Source organism: Centruroides vittatus, unplaced genomic scaffold (genome assembly GCF_030686945.1).
Source record: "Centruroides vittatus isolate TY-2023 unplaced genomic scaffold, ASM3068694v2 contig_596, whole genome shotgun sequence".
Lineage (NCBI taxonomy): Eukaryota > Metazoa > Arthropoda > Arachnida > Scorpiones > Buthidae > Centruroides > Centruroides vittatus.
The window spans coordinates 297,512-322,247 of record NW_027122360.1 but is presented as its reverse complement, the minus strand read 5'-3'; the positions used below and the strand labels follow the sequence as shown (position 1 = coordinate 322,247).

The 24,736-nt window shown below is 34.6% G+C and overlaps 1 protein-coding gene across 1 annotated transcript in view; it reads left to right on the top strand.

Annotated features, from left to right (window-relative positions):
- The window catches only part of LOC136979210 (A disintegrin and metalloproteinase with thrombospondin motifs 7-like), a 79,094-nt gene that overhangs the window by 41,468 nt on the left and 12,890 nt on the right, over positions 1 to 24,736 (top strand). Inside the window, exons 15-17 of the mRNA XM_067275152.1 lie at positions 10,822 to 10,942; positions 11,015 to 11,256; positions 12,859 to 12,988. Coding sequence (XP_067131253.1) covers positions 10,822 to 10,942; positions 11,015 to 11,256; positions 12,859 to 12,988 — 493 coding nt within the window. The remainder of the gene's footprint in view (positions 1 to 10,821; positions 10,943 to 11,014; positions 11,257 to 12,858; positions 12,989 to 24,736) is intronic.

Below are 24,736 nucleotides of genomic sequence, written 5' to 3'. Positions count from 1 at the left end.
AATTTAACGATTGCCACAGACACAAAATTAACCTCAGTTGCAGTCAAAGCTAAATTGCTGCAACAGGCTGCCAGAAAAAATGAATGCAGTAGTACTAATGACTCAAAAGAGTTTAGTGCAACAAAGAAACCGTTTCGATAGAACATCGCAAATGTCACAGTGAACCAGATAAAATCGTTTAACTATAAACAAGCGTTGACGCACACAATCTGACTAGATAATAGACAGTGGTAACGCTCATCATTTAAGTTATTCTCGTGAGCTTTTCGTAAACTTTAGACCTGCTAATTATGTGATATGTGTGGCAAATGATTCGAGTTATGAGAGTTGAGAGTAGCAGGTGAAGGCGATATATCCTTGTGCTAACGTGTAAACGTGAAAGATGTACCCTTCAATTGTATACTAAGAGATGTCTGGGTATATGCCCGAAGCGACTGTCAATCTGTTATCAGTAAGGCTAGGCTTACCAAGAGAGACTCGAGTTACTCATTTTTATGGAAATAAGTGTGTCATCAGAAAGGGCGAATTTATGTTATGCCACAGCAAAGAAAGTAAACCACTATATATATACTTATATGCACTTATATGTAGGCCACAAACGAATGGGACATCCGAGTGAAGCTACCACGAAACATATTAAAAGAGAAACCAAACAGCGTCGACTACAAAACAGTACGAAATGAAGTTTGTGATGTGTCTACCAAAGGTAAAAGACAACGTCACCCGTTTGGCCAAAGAAAAAATTATAAAACAAAAGGTCTATTAGAGCTAGTCCAAAGTGACGTATGTGGCCCTGTGGGAGTGAATCACTTGGAGATGAGAAATATTTGCTGACTTTCATTGACGATTATTCGGGATGGATTTATGTATATCTCCTAAAATCAAAAAAGTGAAGTACTTAATTGTTTAATAAACTATAAAAGATTGGTAGAAAATCAAACATGATAAACAAATAAAAACCTGCGAACTGATAGCGGCGAATATGTGAATAGTCAATTTAAAAGCTTTTTGAGTAAAAATGGAATAATTTCACCAGCTTACTTCTCCGTACTCACCACAACAGAACGGAAAATTCGAGCGGATGAACACAACTTTATTAGAAAAGGCCCGTTGTATGTTGCTCGAGGGTAATATTCCACCGGAGTACTGGGGAGAAAGTGTATTAACAGCAGCTTACATCGTCAATCGTATTCCACAAAAGAATGGAAATATTCCGTATGAGAAATGGTTTAAGCGAAAAGTGAGTTTCAGACATCTTAGAGTATTCGGATGCACAGCTTATGTACTGTACAGTATGTACTGTACATGTACATAAGATGCAACGAAAGCACAAGTTTCAAGCACAAGCACGAAAATGCATCTTGCTTGGTTATTCTCCCACCATGAAAGTGTACAGACTGTATGATCCCAGCAACAAGTTCATTGTGATATCACGAGACGAGACGTGAAATTTGATGAAATGTCAAGAGATACAGCTGACAAAAAAACAGATAGAAACCATTCACGTATTCCTTATCTCTAGTTCAGATGATAAAAAAATAGGTTGAACACAGATGAACATCAGAGGTTAGCGGGGGCTGATTCCCAACGTGAAGACGGATACTCAATGTATCAACGTTGACTCCATGATCTCCGATGACGAATCTGAGGAGCACGAGCACAAACAAGAAGCAGAGCCATTCATCTGTCTCGACAACAAGAGCTGGATTAAGGAGAAAGATTGGACCACCACACACAAAGATACGGCAATCCAATTGTGTATGCAGTAGGTCAAGTGCCTTTTTCATATATGCAAGCAAAAACCCAAATTCTAAAGACTGGATTAATGCAATGAAAACAGAGTTAAAGGCGATTCAATCAAATCAAAAGGTATGGACATTAATGTAAATTGTCCTACTGATAAAAGAGCGATAAAAACTAAATGGATTTTTTATAAAAAAGGAATTAGATGGGAAAAGTAAATTCAAAGCTAGGTTAGTGGAGTAGATTTTGGGGAAACGAATGCATCGACCGCCAGGAGCACAACCATTGGGGACGCTGTTTGCATTAGCCACAATGAAAAACTTAGAACTCGAGCAGTTTGATGAAACAGCTTTTCTTAATGGAGAGCTGCAAGACGAAATCTTTGTAACTCAGCCAAAAGATTTCAGTGTAGAAGGGAAAGAGAATTGGGTTTATAAGTTGCATAAAGCATTATACGGATACAAACAATCGGAGCGCGTTGTTGTTGCAACAAACACTAAAAGAAAAATGAATGCAGATCAAGTTGCAGACGTCAAGCTCTGACGACTGTTTATATTATAGGGCTGAAGGTACGAAAATTTTATTACTGCTGATTCATGTAGATCAGGAGTATCAAACTCCAACTCCTTAAGTGCCAATTTTTTGTCTCAATGTAATTTGTTTGATGAAACCGTGTCTTTTTCTATAATTTAGGCTTAGTAAACACCAGTGTTGTGTTGTGTTACAAGGACACTTGGCAAGTTTTCCATCAAATTTCTTTATTCAGTTTAGTCGGCTAAACTGAATAAAGAAATTTGATGAAAAATTTGTCAAGTGTCTTTGTAACACAACACAACACTAGTGTTTACTAAGTGCAAATGTAATACTAAGTATAAGTAAGAAGTATATATAAAAATGATTTTATTAAAGAAAAAAGTTATATTTTTTTTAAGTAGAGACGTATTAAACCGAAATATTTTGAGGATCCAAAAACTTGATTTCTTTACGCTTCATCATCTCCTCGATGTTGTATTGATTTTCAAAATGGACCGATATTCATCTGTAAGTCTTGAACGGTATTTAGATTTATTAATCTTCATTGTTGAAAACATCTGTTTACACACACACACATGAACTTCCAAACATGCATAAAAATGTGGGCAGCGTGGTTCCTCGAGTTTGGATAGCTATTTTGATTTTTGAAGTTCTTTGTATAAAATGCCAAAACGTCAAGTTCATTGAAATTGCGTTTTAAAGTAGTATCACAGTGCAAATTCTATTAGTTCCATTTGCATTTAAGTCGGTTCTTTACCAACATCGAAACGTAAATACACCATTAAAAAGAGGAAAATCGTACGTATTGAGCTCGCGAAAATCTGCAGAACGACTATCAAAATTCAAAAATAAGACCAAAGCGAACGGTTAGAAAAATCTAATTTATCTGCATTATACAATGCTAGGGAAATGGTCTAGTTAAAAATAAACAAATAGCATTATTGAATTGATGTCGTAGGCCGCAACTAATTGTCTCTCGGGCCATATCTTTGACATGCCTGATGTAGATGATGATAGCTCATAATAATGGTAAATGAGTGGACGAAAATAAGCGGAGATTAACAGAATCGTTCAAACTAAAAGACTCGGGTTCTAAAGTCCTTCTTAGGGATAGAGATTAAAAAGGATTGCGACATTGGCACAATTACACTAAGCCAGGAAAAATACATTCGTGAAATTCTAGAACGTTTTTTATGGACAAATGCAATGCAGTTTCAACTCCATGCGATTCTAGTAAGAAACCTGAGGCGACAGATTCTGAGTTAATGTCGAAAATACCCTACCAGCAGGGCAATCGGCTGTTTAATTAATGTATGCCGCAGTAATGATCCGTTCTGATATCGCGTATATAGCCCGATATTCGAGCAAGTATAATAATGCGTTTGATAGAACTCACTGGGAGGCAATAAAGTGTTTAAGTATTTAAAGGGAACTGCAGATGTAACGCTTAGCTATCAAAGAAACGGAAAAATGGACATTGCAGGCTTCTGCGATGCTGATGATGCTGGCGACGGAGATGACAGAAAATCATGTTCTGTCATCTCCGTTTATGTTTTAAAAAAGGAAACAACCCTGGTCAAGCTGTAAACAAACCAGTGTCTTTCAACGTGCGAAGCGGAATACGTAGCAATAACCGAAGCTAGCAAGAAAGCAATTTGGATAAAATTGATATTAAGAGAAGTGCTATCGAGCGAACTTAAAACAAAAACGATTTGTATATTTCCGATAATCAAGCAGCGATATGTTTGGCCAATGGGGAAGGCTCTCGCAAAAGGACAAAACATATTGACTTAAAATTACATTTTCTGAAGGACCTCGTCAGTGAGGGTAAAATCAAACTAAGGCACATCTCAACTGAAAATATGCCTGCAGATATATTGACAAAGGCTCTCGGTCCTAATGAAAATAAGAAATGTTGTAAACTATTGGATCTTAATATTCATTAATATTATCATTGACCTTTGACCAGGCGACAGCCACGCGGGGGTTTGTTAGGAATGTGCGAAAGTTTGGCGTCTGAAAGGCAGGATGTGGTGTACGATGACTGTTTACTCTGGTTACCTGTGACTCTTTGGACACTTAATACCTTACCCCTTTGTAACGTTCTTATGACTGTACCTCTTCGATGAATAAACACGTATAAAAGTTTTATTCGTCTCCTCTTTTTCTCCTTGCTGCCTCAATTTATCCAAAACCACCGACAAACTTCCTAACAATAACGAGATATTAAACGAAGTAGACGCCAACACGTGGAATTTTTCCCGTTTTGTTGACTTTAGGGGTCTCAAAACGTCGAGGTTTGCGGAAGGTATAATTTAACGTTATTCCCTTATTGTGTATAGCCTACATTACAGCCGGGAAAGTAACACTATTATGGAAGGTCATTCGCTTTTATTTGCTCGGTTTAGCCTATATGTTAATGTTCTTTACACGTGATTTAGAACAATTATATTTAATTTTTATTCGACGTATTCATCGTTTAACTCTTTAAAACTAGCAAAGTATACTCGGGGTTGCTGGAGAACTTAGGGATAGGTATTACAATTTTTGTGTTACTACACAATTGAATAGGGTTGAGTTGTCCTCGTTATAAAGTAGCGTATGTTTTTCACCGAGTGGCATAGAGCAACTATACAAAATTTGATGCAAATCAGTCAAACGATTTGGCAATTTGTGTAGATTACTTTGTGTAGATACTGTATCTCATAGCATAAGACTAATTCTTATTTTTAAATAATGGAACGGTAGGATTAATACTAAAACAAAGAACACACGAAAATACTGTAGACCTAAGAACAAAAGTTTAGTTTCACCTAAGGGAAGTAAATTCGCTCTTTATAGTTGTAAGTTTCTGATAATGTAAGGATATTATATATATATATATATATTGGGATATAAGAAAGATACGACCAAGATAATATAAACAAAATAAACTTACACAACTACTCGAACTGCACGAATCAAAACCGAAACCGAATAGATAAGAGAATAAGTTTAAAAATGCCATCAGTGGTGACTCGGAAGGGAGTAGTCAAACGACAATACGACGTTGCCAGACAAATGCTGCGGTAAAAACATCTTTCTCGAGTACTTTCCTTTCTTAATATAAAAGTAGTTTATATCTCAGGTTTATCCGAAAGGAATAATCTTTCCATTAGCAAATAATTTAAGAAATCGGTTCGTTAGACTCCGAGATTACCTCCAGCAAACAAAAAACGAACAAACATTCTCTATTTATTATATATAGATATAGATATAGACGACATACAGATTATCAGGAAATCAATATCCTCTTTACTTAGAATACTACAAAAAGTAATAATAAAATAAATTTCAAACATTATCATCAGATAACGAGCAAATATTTGTTGTGACATGGTCACAATGCCGTGCTGAAATTTTTAATCATAATTAAATTTTACTCGCTATTTTAACTTATTTCATTTAAAATATATGCTTTCCACCTCAAATTAATAGTGGTTTGCGCCTGTACATCATACTTTTCCTTTAACAATAAAGTCGTGCCGGTCGTCTAACACCTTTCGAGATAAAATTTTTGAATGGAAATAACGTGACTTCCGGTTTGCGTGGGAAATACGTATATCGTTAATCGGGCCTCCTGTTCCTAAGCTCTCCATATCTGGTCTCGATTTTCATCTATAACTCCGTTTTCGAGATTAAGGAAAGACAAACAGGCAACAGACAGACAAATGACAGTGGGAACTTATAGGTCTAAATTTTTCACATTGCAGTCCAATAAACCTTTCAAACTCGAAATAGCTTGCATAAATATTTAAAAAGATTCTATATCGCTGTTAAAAATTAAAAGTTTATTGCCAAATGTCATGTTGGGTCAACGAGACGAACACGCACGCGTCTCATGTAACACATTATTATTGTTTCCCCCCTTTTTTCCTTTAACGGTTCGCTCTGTCCCATTAGTAATTCAGTCTCACACCCGAAGAACTGCCGGCAGTTCGAAAACGTTTGTGGTGATTAACATCCTTTAATTTTTATTTTTTTATATCACACCGGTTATAGGTTCTAAGAGTGCAGTATTTTACACATCCCGGTGTTCTCCGGTGCAGTTTAGTTTATTGCCAAATATTAAAACATATATTAAAGCTCCGCTTACTTTAAGAATTTCATACAACCGCGTTATATATTCCAGGTTATTTAATTATATTTAAAGGAATTATTATGCCACCGATTTCACGTTATAAATGTAGGCTGTGTGTAACCGAACGACACTTTTTGTGTTTTTGTACAGATTAAATAAATACTGTGTGCATTTTAATAGGCTAGACACGGGATGTTCTCGACTTTCTAATAACACTTCGAGCTCTTTGAAAGTTTTAAATGAATATCCTTATTAAATTTACCAATTTGTCAAAATGTTAAACTAGTTTAACCTATATTTAACAATAAGCCTATATATTAATTTTAATTTACTACGTTATGAAATCAGAATATAAAGTAAATAAATATTCTGTATATATTATAAAATATATACAATTTGCGTGCTGTATACGAGTGAGTTTGTTGGTATTTCTGCTATAGCTCCATCTTTAAATTACTTGATAAAATATAGTTATTATTAACTCTTCCTTTGTTCTACATTCTAACTCAATTAACACAGAAATTTGTATTTGAATTTAAATAAATAAACTCGTTCTTTACACTAAAAAGTATTTCACCCACCGTATTGTACTTTTTAAATATTTATATACCATAAAGTAATTAATTCTGGAGCAGTTTCTAGACACTTTACTCCATAATCGAATATTCTGTAGACGACTTTACCACGTAACACGTATTGCGTCGAATTCATTAGTTTTCTCCGGCCCCTGCCAAATGTTGATTTATTTGTATCAACAGCTTAAATGCCATTTGGCCTTGAAATAGTAGTCAGGATATTACACCATATCGCGAGGTCATAAACGTTATTTGTTGTTAACTTTTGACAGAGGATCATTTTTTATATCTGTTTACATACACCGTTATCGAATTTCCCTGTAATCTAATACGTGGAAATATATAAGCGTGACACTAAATACATTTATTTTATATTGTGATATTATTTATAAATAAATTCGCTTAATAAATTACGTTGTGTTTATATATAATATGGCAATAATTTAAAACAATTCACACCTTTTTACACTGGCCATTTGTTCATTTTCTACTCGCAAGTTTGGCACGGGCGTTAAATTCTTCCTCATCTTATAAGTCAATCGATAATTGAATTGAATTCTTGATAATTTATTTTGATCTTACGACAAAATATTAATCAACTTATTTTATTGTTATTATGTTTAAGAAACATTAACCTCGTAATAAACTTCGGTAAATACTAAGATTAAGATTGCTTTTGTAGAGTTAAATACTTTCTTTCCTTATATTTTAGTGGGCGATATAACTTTCCAAGTGTTCAGGATAGTTTGGTGGAGGTTTCTAATTAAGTGACGGTGAAACAATTAGATAATTGTTTGTACCGATGACCACGAATGCCGCTTCTTACGCGCGATATTAGATTTATTTGATGATTTCTACAGATTTGCTATTCTTAAAGCGGATATTTTAGAAACACGTCAGCGAAATAAAACGATTTTTACACTTTTATCGATAGCACTGATGTCTGACATGTTATGATGAAATGTTTCGTCTGTCAAGAACAAAAATGTAAACAAATCAAGCATAATTCTAGCCAACTAATTGCAGTATATAAAAATATATACATTGTTTTGTTTTATATTTTCAGTTTGTATGTTTCGTTATTTTAGAATTGCATTTGTAGTCAGTGTATATAACATGGCTACTGTAGAACTGATAAATATGGCTTATTTTTATATCAGTTTTCGGGTATTTTAATACTAAATCGTCTTTATAATTGGAATATGTTTGAATAAGAAGTTTGTAATTCGATGTAGAAACTTTCTAATACATTAGATATTTATGCGATATCGCTGCATCTGTAAATAACATTTGTATTATTTAAAATAAATCATCTCCGCTTTTAATATTGATAATTCACTTCTGAATTTGAAATTCTCATCTTGTGTTTGACTGTGAGACACGAATGTTTTAATATCAGGGAAGCATTACTGACAAGCTTGTAACTCGATGCTTCCACATCAAACACGGCACAAGCTATTGAAGCTGTTTATGGTATTTTTCACGCAGTTTTTTACGTCCTTTCAAATTTGTGAGATTTATACTATGTCCGATCATTTGTCACGAAACGTTTATAATTAATTTTAGTGACCGTGACCATCGTTTTCGTTGCAGAAAAATACTTTCGTCTCGTTTTTGCACATTTTTTTATGTATGTTAAAGACATTAAAGGTGCAAAAACATTAAAAGAATATTTCGGATATTATTCTTTGGTATCTCCGAGATAGTCTACATTCGTGTCAGTCGCAGAATTCAAAGGATTTATTTGCAGTCACGTGCGTCTTTTTATCAAAGGGTTAGAGCCTACAAATATGCAGAGTGATTGAAAAACGACTTTGAAGGCGTATAGAATTCTAATCGGGAGACTCGCAGAATCGGTTGAATCGTTAATTATTACAAAACACATCAAACTTTATCTGGAACGGTCGTCCTGTCAGTACCATTGGTTATACGGAAGACATAACACCCGAATTAAATTACTTGCGTGTCTGTTGTCATCCCGGTAACTATCTACGGTAATTCGAGTTTTGAACTCGGTGACATTTGCAGGCAAAACACCACGTCTTTAACGAAACCTCAGAAGCATATATCCGGGATTTCCTCAATAAACGTGACTAAGGTCGGCGGATTGGTCGAGCAGATTTGACAACTCGCGAATTTTCTTACGGTGTCTCGTTAAATATCTAGTGTTTATTCCGTTCTTTCCTGCCAATCTTACAGAACCGAAAACTCGGACCACAATCACGGTTATCGAAGTGACAAAACACACGCTGCTTCGAGTTTGGCAAGAAATTAATGCGGGTAGAATCATCAATAACGCTTATACAAAACTGTTCCACGTAAAACTTGATGTGTTTTGCTATAAATTAATGCCTGAACCGATTCCGTAAGTCTTCTGATTAAAATTCTATATGCTTTCAAAGTTGTAGTCTTTTTTTAAGTTAATATTAATACAAAAAATTTAATGAAATTATTTTAATATCAAATCTATATAATTTTTTGTTCTCAAAAATACTGGTATAATTAAAATATTAATTAATAAGTATCGCAATTATAATGGTTATTATTTAGAAGATCCAGGACTTGATCTATATCTGCGATGACTAATGACTGAATCGAACTTGTTTAATTTGATAATGCCGCTATAAAAGACAAGTTATTAAGTATCTTTACAGTAAACAGTTACTTACAGATAGAGATATTGCTTCATACAATAACAACATTTATCAATTATTTATTTTATATAAGTTTTTTCTAGTCGATCCCAGAATCTTATCTGCCTTTATACACTTAATGTTTATAAATTCTTTAAAATATTCATTCGGTCGCAAGATTTTTGAATATGAAATCTGTTTTATCTATTGCAAGTAATTTGAATGTTTATTAATTAAAAGACATCTCAACATTTCGTGGAATTTATCAAAATGATTCGTAAAACATACTTTTCTATGCGATAATTTAACTCTTAAAAATGAATGTTTCGTGTTCATTAAATACAAAACGTATTCATTATAATACAAGGCCCTCTCGTATTAACGTTTATTTCTATTTTGAATAAAGACAAACGTTTTCTCTAAATTTTAACATCATCCGAATAATATTTTACGTCCTTCTCCAGCATTCCTCACACTAATTTTAATATTTTTCTATATTTTTCTGGACGTCTTCTGTGCCGAGAGTTGAAAGAGATTAAAACAGCCGAGATAGTTGTATCCTATTTGTTACGTATCTGTTCCAAAGGAACCGGTCACCCAGTAATCTGAATTTTCGTTATTACTGGCGTAGCTGGCGAAAGTCCTTCTAGAAATGAAAATATATAAAGAGTAGATTAAAATCGAGCCATGGCTGATTCGTGCTATGAACTGCGAGAAGATTTTGAGCGGAGTTGAAAACGAAGAAATCGCCATGGCTGTAGCCGAATCTTGTCCCCTATTACCAAATAAATTATTTGTTTTTGTTATCATTTAACAACGAATAATGATATTTGTAAAATATCTTTTTTCTGTACTTAATCAGTGACGTTTGTAAACAAAAATTGATGGAATGGTCGACTCCTTTCCTTTATATTCATAGCTGTCGGCGCCACTCCATATACCGGTATTTCCCGCGGTTCTCGAGCAAATTCCACCATGTCCGCCATATTATAATTATGTCCAAAAATTAATTAAACGAATCGTTACTAGAAGATACGGTTTCGTGTACGGGGCTTTGTGGTTATTCTATATATACACTAAGTCAACGTAAAGGATGCGGCCGAGGTTAAAACCGATATAGTCGGTATATTAAGGCCTACACGGTACTTTTTGGGTACATAAATTATAAGTTTATAATTGTATTTTTAAACTGGAACATTATTACATTTAATTACAGAACGTCGCTTGCGATTGGGGGATCGATTCAAACGCTCAAGAGGATCGATGCGGGATTTGCCACGGAGACGGAACCCAATGTCAAACCATACACGGAAACTTTCTACAAAAGAAAGGTTTAGGTACGTATTCCGGCCGTCGATATTGCACGGATATAAATATATAAATAACCTTTGTAATTATTTCTTTCTCAGGTTACGTCGAAGTATTAAAAATACCAACGGGAGCCAGAAACTTTCGTATCGAAGAATTGGGGGATGCAAATAATTACATAGCCATTCAAGACAGTAGCCGGGAGTTCCAGTTAAACGGTCAATGGTTTATACAGTGGAGCGGCGAATATCCTGTGGCCGGTACCATATTTTATTACAGTCGAGAGGGAGAGGAAGAATCGTTGCACGCTCCCGGACCCACCAAAGAACCCGTATATATCCTGGTAATTATTTTTACTCCCACGATTACATTCGTATACCCTACGGTATACTCGTCGTAAAACATAAAGTTTAAATTCGCAATTAATCCCAGACAAATGAAAAACAAGTTGAGGAATACCGGCGGGGGATACCGCGCGATATCAAATTCGCGCTAATTGGTCATTCAACTTCCACCAGTACTTCAGAGAAATAGCATTAACTACCGAAATAACTATCCGTAAGTCCTTATTGACCGCCGGTACGCATCTTGCGTGTTAGATTAATACTCCGTATTCCTTTATTTTCTTTTCTCGATTCGGCACTTGGCCAGAATGATCGCCGTCGACATTTTCCAGATGTTAATTAACTTTTCCTCTTCGTCGGAACTATCTACATTCCCCCAAGAATTATCATTTTCTCTTTCATTCCTCATTCACTCCTAATCTCTCCATTATAAAACGTCTTGCCAGTGTTCGTGTTATTTTAATATAATATTTTAACGTAAGTGTGAATTTACAGTTTAATACCGAACAAAACTGATTTACGACGTATTTTGTTTATTTTTTAAAATCGCTTTTTACAATTATTATTGAATGTAATGTGCTAATTATGCCATGGTGTTAAAATAATATTAATTAAAACCGAACCTGGAAAGAGAAAATTCAATTTCTCTAAAACTCTAAAAAATAGGCAAAAATATTCCAGTGTGAACTATACAAATCTATTTACTTCTAATTTTCTTATACGTCTTCTAAATAGATAATCTTACAGCATAAACCACTCCTCTTCATCCGTCTCTATCAACCGGTCTCGTCCACTTTCTAATATTCTCAGGCCGTTCCTCTTTTCTCTCTGCTTTTCCTTTTAATATTAATCTAGTATCTGCTGCATACAGCCTGTCGGCCTATGTCGACCACGCTTTCTTTACCACGACGTTATTCGTCTCCATAAGTTTCTTTTTTGTCCACCTTCCTTGCTTATTTCATCCACAGAGCTTATCTTTTTATCCTTCTATAACACCGGGTTTCAGACGTCTCGGTCCTCCTACATATATAAGCCTCTATATATACTATAGCTAGATAAGCCTATATACATACAACCCACGTGTAAACATCTATATAGAACCTATATGTATAGCCTCTATAGGCTTACATATAGGCTGTACATTGTTATACGTGTATATATGTATATGTATATATATATAATATTACGCTTCAAAGTAACTATTTTTTTGTTTTTTCTTATAAATATAGTAAAAAATAGAACTTTTAAGGAAGAACAGAAAGAAAATATTACACGATGAAGCATATTTTAGTGCTGCAGTATAGAAGACGGTTTTCGAAACGAACAATTATACTTGTTATTTTCAAATATATTTTCCATTAGCAGTGGTATATAATTAATTATAATTTGATGCAATTTTAGATAATTCACTCACAAGGAAACTTCTGTCCTCCGTGTATTATAATAAATCAACTAACTTCAAGGATACAGTTATTTGCCATTCCGTTTCTGTGCAAATTTTGGGTTTTATGTGCCATAAGATTACTAATTAATTATTTATTCGTCGATGATAATGTAAATTACTCTATTAGATATTAACCGACATTAAAATTCTCTTACAGCTTCTCTTCCAGACTGAAAATCCCGGTTTGTCCTACGAATACACAATTCCAAATAAAAATATCACCAGAAAACCAGAATTCCATTGGCAGTACACTGACTGGTCTGTCTGTTCGGCTACTTGTAACGGAGGTAAGTCATTTAATTAATGTAATTTATACACTTTAGATTGATGCATTTATCGATTAAATAATACCAGAGCATTGGCTGCTATAATTCTTTGCGCGTTTTATACGGAATGGTCCGTTAACCGTTGTAAAATACTAAATTACTGCCTTATTACTTACAAATTTTACTAAGATTGTCCAGAATGAGGTTCGACACACGAATACTTGTCGAAAACACCGTTAACTGACGTTTAAGCCGCTTTATATATTCTAGTTTCACTTTTATAATCTTTAAATTCAAATATATTTTGAAATTTTGGTGTGATAGTGAGTAGAAGAATCCTTTGTTATTGTATTTATCCACACATAAAAAGATTTGAATAATTGTTAACACTACAGGAAATTAGTTTTATTATTTTGTATGAAACTTGTACGCCATCTTTCGGACACATTCGATACAATTTACCAGTCGTCTTGGAATTTTTTATTATCACACGCTGTTGTTTATATCAGTTATTTTCACCCGGTGTGCTACGGCATACTGATTGAGAAGTAGATATCCTACTTGCTATAGTAATAATTTTCAACCGGTAGACTGCCCTATTGAGAACGACCGATTTAAGTTCCATCAACTCTATAAGATGGTATTTTGATTTAAATGAACAATATATAAGTGTGTCCATAAAATGAAAATAGAAATGCAAATTAAAACAGTCCAACTCCGCCATCGTAAAGCCAAGGCATCCCATCCCTTATAAGTTGAGCCAAAATAGCGTAAAAAGGGGTGACGAGGCCCGAACAGAGTTTGGTAGAGGTGAGATCGGACCGGTGAAAAATGTAAGGCCCTACAAACAGTTATAAAATTTATGAATAAAACACAAATTAAAATAGATTCTCCCGTTACGTTTCTCATGTGTAAGAGTAAATTTGGAGCCTCGCTCGAACCGAATAATTCGCTAGGCCCCTTCATGGATTATTTCGATATTAGAGAATCTTTTATGATGCTTTCAACAACGGAATATTTCAGATATATTTATAGAAATTCAAAAATAGTCAAACGTTCTAGGTCCTAAGTATTTTTAGATTTATTCAGTACTGAATACAGTATATACTTTTTTTTTATGGTCTTTATTTCACGTAAACACACTTCATTCGCTACTTTGATTCTTTCCATGCACATTCTTGGTTTAATTAATTCAAGCTTTTTCATTATAAAATAAACTATTAATTTTTAATTCGTTGTATACTGTATGTGAAAAATAGAGTACGTTCGTTTGTTGATTTTTAATCAATTTTGCTAAACATTTACATTTTTCGACAACAGATGGTGCTACAGACACTAAAACTTCAAAAGTGAAAATTTCAATTCTTGCTATTACATTCGAAGATATTATTAAAATTGAACTAAAATTATTTCTGAAATTGTCAAAATTGTTTTAATTGGATACATTTCATTGTTTTTATACACGTAACTGAACACAGCTGTGTACAGTACCGTACCAACAGTGACGTGTGTAGTGACGTATACATGAATTAAAACACTGAATCCAGTTATAAAATTTAAACAAAATTAAATAAAAGTTTTCACGAAACAATATAATTAACAATATTTTACATTGTGTCATTACGTGATAGAATCAATGAAACGTATCTGAGGAGCTAAGCCGTTCCGCAGTCTCTTTTCTAGTTTATTTTCTAGGTGAAACATTTCATTATTTTGATATTTATTTGTTTACAATATGGCACAGTGGAACTCCAATTATCCAAATTGTCGTTATCCGGATCGTTATCTCAACAAAGCAACAAATTCTATATAAGTACTGTATAGCAAATTTATTAATTTAAACGTTTATATATGTTGTATTGTAGTCAATAGGAAATAGCATAAACTAACCTTGTGTAGAAAAATGCACTTTATGATGTGACAATAGCCTAGTTTCGTTAGACATCCAAATATCCGGATTTTCCGTCTGTCGGTCCCAATTAATAAAGATAATTGGATATATACTGTATTGCACCTATGTATTTGTATGAAATATTATTTTGGTGTGTATTTGTTATAGTTATTGTACATTTTTACTTTAGTTTTCCACTTAATGTTTTCTTTTTTCATTCGCTCTTTACTATGGGTAATTGTTGTTAATGGTGATTGATAGTTGAGTTCAATAAATGACAGTAATCGCGATGAAGTACTTTTGATGTTGCTTTTCTTATATTAAAGATGTCTAAGTGCCATTTTAACAGTGAAAGTTGACCGTAATGGTCACCTTATCTCCAAGTGGGATAAGAAGATCGGTGATCATATAGTATTATGCATAATACAGTATCTGATTCAAAAATAACTACTCAAAAGAATTTCGGTCATTGTCTCAACACGCTGGAGAGAAAAAAACATAAAAATTTGCCAAAATTAGGTCGGCACTACACCAGCTTCGTCTTGTTGGTACCACTCCTACATCACGTGTCACTCAAGCAGCTGCTTCGAGTGGAAACACCATTGCTCTTAGATGTTCCAAAGATGCAGAAAGGGCTGAAATCATATAGAGTGTTAAGAGTAGTTTCAGACTTTTCAGCTTCTTCGTGTAGTATTATTATCGAAGCTTTCTCTGTTAAATTTGGTCAAGGAGCGGTTCTTGAAAGTTTTTCTTTATCACCTACAAAAATGGGTTATATTATTACAAATTGTCTTGGACCAGACTTTACAAGAACTTACTGAAGGTCTTCAGTCTTCATCCATATTACACATTGCAGTTTGTTGCAAATAGTGCCAAGTAGTTCAGCCGATTTACAGGACCATTACGGCAACAAGAGTCACTTATTCGTGTTTTACATAATTGTCTTCGGAATCTTGCTAAGTTGTTTCTCTTGTGTTACAAGAAGACAGAATTAGTATTTAATATATTAGGGAGGGAAAGAGCCCCAAGTGAAAATGAGATATATCCTGTTCGTGAAGTAGAATGTGGCAATAAAGCAAAATAAAAAAAAAACTTTAAGAAAAGTTGCGAAGAAGGATGTACTTCTTATTTTTAAGAACGTTAAAGCCTATTATGAAGGGGCATTTTGTCACATTATCGGAGTCACTTCTGTGTTCAGCAAAACTTTCTAGTACACGACTTATTTAAAACCAGAGAAAAGAAGTTCAAAAAGCTGCATACCAGTGAAAGTAGTGGACCTTCCGCTATACTGAAAATCAGTTCTTTTCAGGCCTTAGTAATGGGCTGACTGTGTGAAATTTTCCGGTTTCTCCACATATCTAAATATTCAAATGGGGCTTCGTTAAAGTTCTTCCGGAAGGCTTACGTTTGCTAACGCTCCCGTGGAGTATGGCCAGTGTCCCATTACCAAAATTCAACTTTTTCAAATTTCTGCGTCAATCTTTAGTGGATTGCCCACTGTCGTAATTGCTTTCCTCTGCAGCTGTGGGCAAACCAGACAATTCAGGTCGGCTTTTAGTTTGTTAGGAACTATCTTCTCTCCTACACATTTTTGAGCTGCAGGAATTTTATTAAAATGAATTTCAAAATGAATTTGATATTCTTCTTGAGTGAAAAATGCAACACGCAAAGGATGATCCAGAAAATTACACAGATCAACAGCGGCGCAATCAGAGAGGGACAAGAGAGAGAGCATTCCCCTAAAGAGAATTTCAACAATGAAAATAAAACAGCACATGCTTACTCTTTTATTGTGATGTTTTAAATAAAAAGAGGCAAAAATTTTTGTTTTTTATTTAAAGTTTCTGGTTGCGCCACTGCTGATCCACGGATCAGCCATGTTGAACGATGTTTTTCTTTGTCGGGCCAATTTTTCTCGAAAGAGCGAGTTGCTATCCAAGGTTAAACCTCATTAGTGCAGTAAAGAAATATTTTTATAAACCGGAACTACTACCAATCACAAATGAATTACTACACGATACATGAGAAAACTACCACGAGCACTCGGAGCGAGTGAAAGAAAAACAGAGGAAAAATCAAGAAGAGAAAGAAGCGCGGAAATTAGCAGAAAGAAAGCTGCCAGAAGAAAAACTAAATATTGAAGCAAAGAAAAAAAGAAAAGATGATTACACGAAGAAGAAAGCGGATAAAGTATTTAGTCAGGCATCCGAAGTTTCGAAGAATGCTTTGAAGAAGAATGACGTAAAAGAAGTACAGTTTGACCAAGGCATGTTAGAGGTTTTAAAAAGTCAGAAAGGAACCTTGCAGAAGATAAAAAGAAAAGATAAATTCAGGAAAAGTTGGATAAGAATAAGTCAGGATGGATCAACAGCTTTCCTGTACTTGTACTTGTACTGTACGTAGAGACAAATTAAATACAGCGAAGTCTGTTGACATTTCTGTTATTTGCATAAATATTTTAATGACACGAATCTTTTAAAGTGCATTATTTTGTATTTTACACGGTCGTATTTCATAGATTGTAAAGAAAACTGACCAGACTTCGTAGTCTCGAGTGGTGTGAATAGCAAAGCCAACGTGTCCGGAGTGTCACGTGATACCAATGCCTCCAACGTGTTAGTACCGCGTGACACTTCCAACACGTTCGTGTTGCCACTCGCGTGACTGGAGACAGGGCAGAGAATACTGTTTAATTTATGACCCCGTTCGTTTATTGCGTTTTTCGGGCAAATTGATGCAACTGCTTAAATGATTGAGCATCGCACATTGTTTGATATTTTGTCTACAAGTATCAGTTGGGCCTTCAGTTTTGATTTAACCGGGTTCATAAAACGGTTGGGAATAATCACTTTTTATAAAGTGAAGTTTTTCGATCACCGTTTAGATATTTTTCACCATCAATCTGTTTTTAATTATTTTTTTCAAGAATTTAGTTCACTTTTTCACTTAGTAAACTGAACTGTGAGTGTTGTTTTTACCCTACTTCAGGCAATAAATGTATAAAGACTGTCAGGTAGGCAATCATACTGTATTATCTTCCTGTTTTTACATGGGAATACATAATTTTTAATATCCAGTATTGGTAATAGACAAAAGTAAATCACTAATATTCTAGTTTGTTGTGGCGTAGACAGAATTCCTTTGTAATCGATTAGAAAAAGAGGTTTTTATTAAAACAGAGAAAACAATCCAAGAATTGGAACGTTATAATTAGAAGCTCGTTCTTATGTAAACCGATGGATCAGTTAACACAAGAGGTTCGTCTGTCTTCTTTGATGTCGGCTTCACTGTATACTTTCGAAATTTTGCGTATTGCCTCCTACCAGTCGACTGTGTTTTTCTAAACAGAGATTAATTCGGTATACAACATTATTGGATATAGTCCGGGTCCATTTTTCTCCGGTATACTCTCAACTTCAAAATGTCGATTTCTTGTGTCGAAATTAAAATATAACATCATTGCTTTGATCTGTTTGGTTTCTTTGTCTACGACAACGCGACAGGTGGGCGATCTGCCTAGGGGGATGCGTGAAGAAAACTCCATTGAAAATACTCTAGTCGCTATAATTAATATTATTTACCAATTCCTTCCCTCGTACCTTACGAATGAAGTCTTATATAGAAGAAAACCGATTTTAAAAGTCTTTTTATCAAAGAAAATGAATGTTCAAGTTTTTAAATAATCTCCCCTAATTATAATTTAATTTCTTGCAATTGTCGAGTTAAATTTTATTTATTTATTTATTTTTATACACAGAAGGAGATGTCAGACGACAATTGATCTCCATCCCCATTAACAATTAAAACACGTAAAAAGCAGCTGAAACTTGTAAAAAATTAAATGTAAATACACATAAAAACAAATTTTCAAATCGCAAATCTTTCAATTTTAAATTCTTAAAGATAAGAAGACGGTGACTTTGTTTTTATCTTAATGTACTTTTTCATTAAAACGTGAATATTCGATGGTATAAAGATAGAAATTAACGATAAAGGAAGGAAGGGGGTAGAGTTTCGAGCATTGCACCGGTCAGAAAAAAAATGCGCCAGGTAAAATTGCCGCCAACTACCGTAGATAGAAATGGCAAATATATAACAGCGGGAGCGGCTCTTTAAATAAATATTATAGAAAGATATGACAAAAGAGGAGTCGGCATGCGGTTTACACAATAGGGTTTGAGTTAGGACGCTATTTGTTTATTAAAGGGGGTAAATTCGGGGGAGCGGTAAAGAAAGAGAAGAAATATCTGACGAACGGCCGGACAATAGGTCGAGATAAGAGTAAATAACTTTTAGGATATATTTGCAGCGCGGAAAGGAGTTCGTCCGTCTTATTACAGATCGCCTGCACCATTTTAATTACCGTTTATTTGCTTTCGGAGTCTTTTCAAAAGGACGCCCCCTTTGGCCGGCCTCTCGAAAATGGGCCCGGGTGCATCGCACCCCGCCTACTCCTCGCTCCTTTCTACGCTTCTAAATTAGAAATTATGAATTTCTGTCTTCGCCCGTCTCTCGACGGTCTTCCAAATACCCGCGTGTTGTAAATAGCGAAAATTACGCGACGTTAAATACAATTTTATTCGTTTTTTACCGAGCGAGTTCCGTTTTGGGTAGTCTCGCAAAATTCCAGTTTCAAGCGGAAGTTTTATTTATTTAAAAATAAAAGAAATCCAGGAAAATGCACTTTGGTCTTCCTTAATTTCTCTTTAACCTCTGACTGTCGCCATCTCAATGGCTTTCTCTACAATTTCGTACTTCGTTTTAGCGTTAATTGGGCTGCAATTTGAAGAAATTGTAGACCTATAAATTTCCATTGTCGCCTGTCTAACCGTCTTTCCTTAATCTCCAGAAAATTGCTGGTTTTTAATACATTTTTCTGGAGTAATTTCTTAATTTTAAATAAAATTTTAGCTTAAAACGGGAAAGGAAGAGCTTGCCTGGTAAAAACGTTTGATATATTTAGTTTATTTACTCGTTTTTGTTTGCAGATAATAAACTTTGTGAACTTTGTCGCCTGGAAAAGTCTTGCCCGTCACTTTTCTGTGGACGCCACGTTTGTTTCTTTATACTAGTTATTACAATTAATTTATAGTCGTTTTATCTCGTGTTTGGGAATTAATCCAGCCGAACCCACGTTCATTATCTCGGTTCGTTCGCCTTCCTTACACAATATTAGGAAACGAATAAATAACGTATTTGGACGAGTAATGTACTCGATACCGCGTAAATAACTTGAAAAATACTACGTAAATTGCCCGTACGGTATTTATAATATAAAACAAACACGTGTTAGTACATGTGTATTAAAAAGTCTTTCGGTTTTGTGTAATATACTATAAACATTCTCGGATTGTGTTATATAAGGTGAATAGCTACTATGGGGTTTTATATTACGCGCACGGTAATGAAAGGGCATGCCACCGCATTGTGTCGGTAGTGCCGACGAGCGTGATTTTTTATCATTCCGCGTGCAAACTGTATAGTAATTATGGAGTGGGTACTATACAAAGATACGTTTGTCGCACATTAAATAGGCTAACGTTGGTATTTACTACGGTTACTGTCATCCTGTAATAAAGACGTGTGGTAATGTTACTAAATGGAAAAAATATCCGTAACGAAATGACCCAGGCTGGTAGATCAACCGATAAACGGGGCAGCGTACTGTACATTATTACGTCAATTTGACGGCATTTTATACATCGTTATAAAAATAGAGGCGACATTAAACTGTCGTAAGAGTGACGATTAACGTAAAATTCCAACTTTTAAACGGGTTAATTTATTTATTAAACTCACGAAGAATTATCTCTTAAATAAGTGTATTGCATTCGTTACATAATAACATTTGTGGTTCCCCGATGATCTGGCCAGAAAGAAGAAATGTATTGTTTTTCCGTAGTATTTTGCCAAACGGAATATAAATTTGATATTCGATTATAATTCGTTACTAGAAAAACAACTCGCTTATCAAAAGGAAGGAAGAAAACGTCTAAACAAACAAATGCCTATTATTTATACGTTTGTTAGTAAATTTATTGGAGAGATGCTGGTAAAGTCTTATACGACAATAAACTAGGGACTCGTTAGTGGAAATTGCTTACCTGTTTCCTATTACTGTGTTCGGTATATAATTTCAGAAGGTAAAGTTGGATAAAGGTAAATAGTAAAATTAGATAAATGTAAAACAAAGAATTGTTGAGCCTTCTGGTCGAAACTTGATAGAACCCGCCTTTCTTCCTTTGTTAAAAGCTTAATACAAAATACCTCCCACAGCGACGCAGAGAATAATTGTTACAATTAATTGATTCGGCGACACCTAAATTATGTGTTTAAACACGCTGACGATTGTTTCAGTAACGCGTTTAAAGTTACAAACCCAAAGGCGTGAATTTACTTTCGAGGATATTTTAATCGCATATATCTTGGATGGCCACGCGTTTTATTATTCCAGTAGAGCGTAGTATTGGATATCTGAGGTGGGTTAGATGGGCCGATTTGACTTTACACCCACATCAATTACATGATCAATTGTCCCTGGGTTGGCCGTCAAAGTAGAAAGACGAAGGTAATTATTTAGATATTTCCATCGATCTAATCTGAGTGTTTCATCAAATTTCGTATCGAAAATACCATCTCGTGACGCCATCGGCGATTACTGTTAAATAATAATTAAATCGTTTCCGAAATAATGAGATAATTCGACGATAAAACATTATCATTTCCTCCCTCGTCGTCAATTAACGTTCGTTCGATTTAAAATACTCCCAGTGATTAAAGATGAAATTTCGTATGACCCTCCTAAAACTAAACGCCTCTTCTCCTCTCTGCAATAGAATTCTAGTGTAAAGGCGAGAAGAGTTCTTCCACACTATTCTAATATGGCAGGTGTTATCCCCTCCCTGCTGTATTTACATTGTTTTAGTGCAAAAGGGGGATAGTCTCTCTACACTAGAATATTGTACAAGGATGATTTCGATAATACTCCTGTAAAATAATTTACTTGTTATTGATTGTATCGATAATAGAAAAGTATTGTTTTAAATTGTTCAATTTATAGCTGCCGTTTCGTCCGAAATAATTATTGGAACGTGGTTATCAGATGCGCGCGTGTTACCCAGATGTTACATCTAAACAATTTTAACTGGACGTTTGGTCACTTATTTGCTTGGTTTTCTTCCATACAGAGAGGAAGTGTCTACACGTTTGGGACGTCTATTCTTTGTCTTGTTCAGACGTTGTTGGTTAAGTTTTAGACTTATCGCCACCCATCAATTATAATAACAACAATAATAATTACCCTTAAAATAGAATTTTTGTCTGTCTGTTCTCGAAACACTTCTGAACTCTTTCTGCACTAAATTTTTCATACTTACTGCCTAGGATCCTGCAGAAAATGTCACCTACCATACCTGGACACTCCGTCCAATTCCTTTCGATGTCATCTCCTTCACACTTCTCGATAAACGTAACAGTGGTAGGTTAAATAACCGAGTACAGGCACATCTGCGGCTAATTTATAAAATATATTGATAATTTAAAATAATAACATAATGTGACGGTTGTTATTTAATGAGGTCTTAGGGTTACAATATGCTATCCAAAAGGCAGACTCCTTCAATTTAAACACCTCCGTAATATCCTCGTTTTCAAAATAACTTTGTCCTCTTTACAAAATGTTGTGCCTTTATAGATACTACGAAGGTGTTTAGGAGGAATAATGTAACTCACCACAAGCTAATACATAAGAATAGACACAAAAGGGTTAACCTAAAGGGTTTGTTATTTATATTTCCTCTATTTTTTAATACACCATTGCATAAAATTTATAACCATATAACAAATAATGGGTTCTTAATTCGGAATAGCGATTTTGTCAACTCTCTTGGATTGTTTACCAACCGGTAGCGTTTAGATTGTTGAAATCGTCGTGTAATATGACGGATTTCAAGACGATACAGTAGAGTAATTCGGTTTGCTTCCGTTCTATTCTTTCGTATTCCCGAAAATAATACTCGATACTAATTACCGATTTTACGACACAACTAATCGATGAAAGTCCTCGGTTACAACAAAATATTTTGAATGCTACGTGCGTGATAAAGGCAGAAAGGAGTTAAGAGAGAGAAACGATTCCATAGGCCCTCGCCGAATTTTCTCTCACAGGATGTAAACTTGTACGATTCAGCTCAACCAATAGATTAAAATCATATTCCTTAAACAGATTTTATCTATTACGCTACCTTCGTCTACCTTCTTAATACCCAGGTTTAAAAAACAAGCGAAACTCCAATTATCCACCCACTTGGACTAAATAACTCCTCATACGTGTTAAATAAGAACTATCGGGATTACATTTTCCACGTGAGAGAATAGTTCAATAAAACAATTTTTAAAAATAAAAAATAATGCCAAAATATCGTTATATTATAAAACTGGTGTTTGAAGAAAGGAATAAAGAAAATCTCGGAAGGGGGTAAGTGTGGTGGCGCGAGATTACTATTAATTTCTGTCTAATTAAAGCGCATTTTAATGCACGAAGTTTGCTTTATTACAAGTATACCTGCCGCCTGGTTTGGTCGACGGTTGACGTCGAAAGTTTCCTATTTCGGGGATCTTTTTTGCTACCCGTTTGTCGAGAGTATCCGATTTAATAACTGAATTTCCAAACTGTCGCTCCCCTGCTAATAACGTTTTGATGGATTAATGAAGGCCGATCCGCGATATAATTATAAAGTTAATAGATCAAAAATAATTTGTTTTTTACATTTTAATATACCAAATTCACTGTTTAAAGTCAATAAGAAAATAATTATCGCGCTTAATTTATTCCAAGAGACTTAATTCGATTTTTTAACACTATTTACTAGTATTTTAATTAACTAATAAGGCTAATTAATGATAATTATTTATAGAATATAATGATGCTATTCTAAAATTACGACTAATTTTGTACCTTCCAGTCCTCCGTTTATTTCTCCACATTCTGGGTGTACTAAAACTAGTGCCACCCCTCTGTGAACCCTATAATAAACTATTCACTATAAATTCTTTCACGATTAATATTTTATATTTAACTGTGGTAAGTTTTCGATTTAGCGCCATTATTCGTTCGACTGGCAAATTGGTACTAAATCGAATGTGACATTAAACCCAACCTCAAACAATAAGAATTACAAGTAATAAAGAGGTTTGAAACCCGATTTATTGATTATAATACGACTCGCAATGCAAAATCGTATATTTATTAACTCAGATTTTGCTTGCAAGCTTTCACGCGGGTGGCGGTATATCGAAGACTTTTAAGAAGACGCTACGTCGAGGTTAGACCGTACTTATATTACAATATTCATATGTTAGTTTCTTTAATTGACGATATAATTAATTATTTATATATCAATGGAAACTTATTGCTAAAATGTTTATCTGGTATATCCGAATTTAGACGCCCACCTGTGGCCGAGTGGATAAAACTACCGAACACTGGCGGTCGGTCGCGTGGAGCGGGCTATCACGTGGAGTTTTCCGGGTTTTCTTCACGTTAGTAACACCTAAATAGGGGTGAGTTTCTCACAAAAGACCTGCCGGAAGACATACCCTCTCGTCAGATCGACACGTGTCACGTTGCCGTTTACGAATAAACCTAAACCGAATTTAGACTCTAAGCCCTAATACATAAAATGCCCGAGCTATGCCCTCGTGCGATAGGTAGAGCCTACGCGTATTTTCTGCGCTGGATATGTAGAGACGAATAATTCGGCGAAGAAGATTTGGGAAGAGGTTTCTAGTCTTGTTATTTCTTTTATATTTGTCGATACTCTCGAAGAAAAACTAAATATTTAGCTAAACTTACGTTGGGTTTTCGTGTTATTTAAATT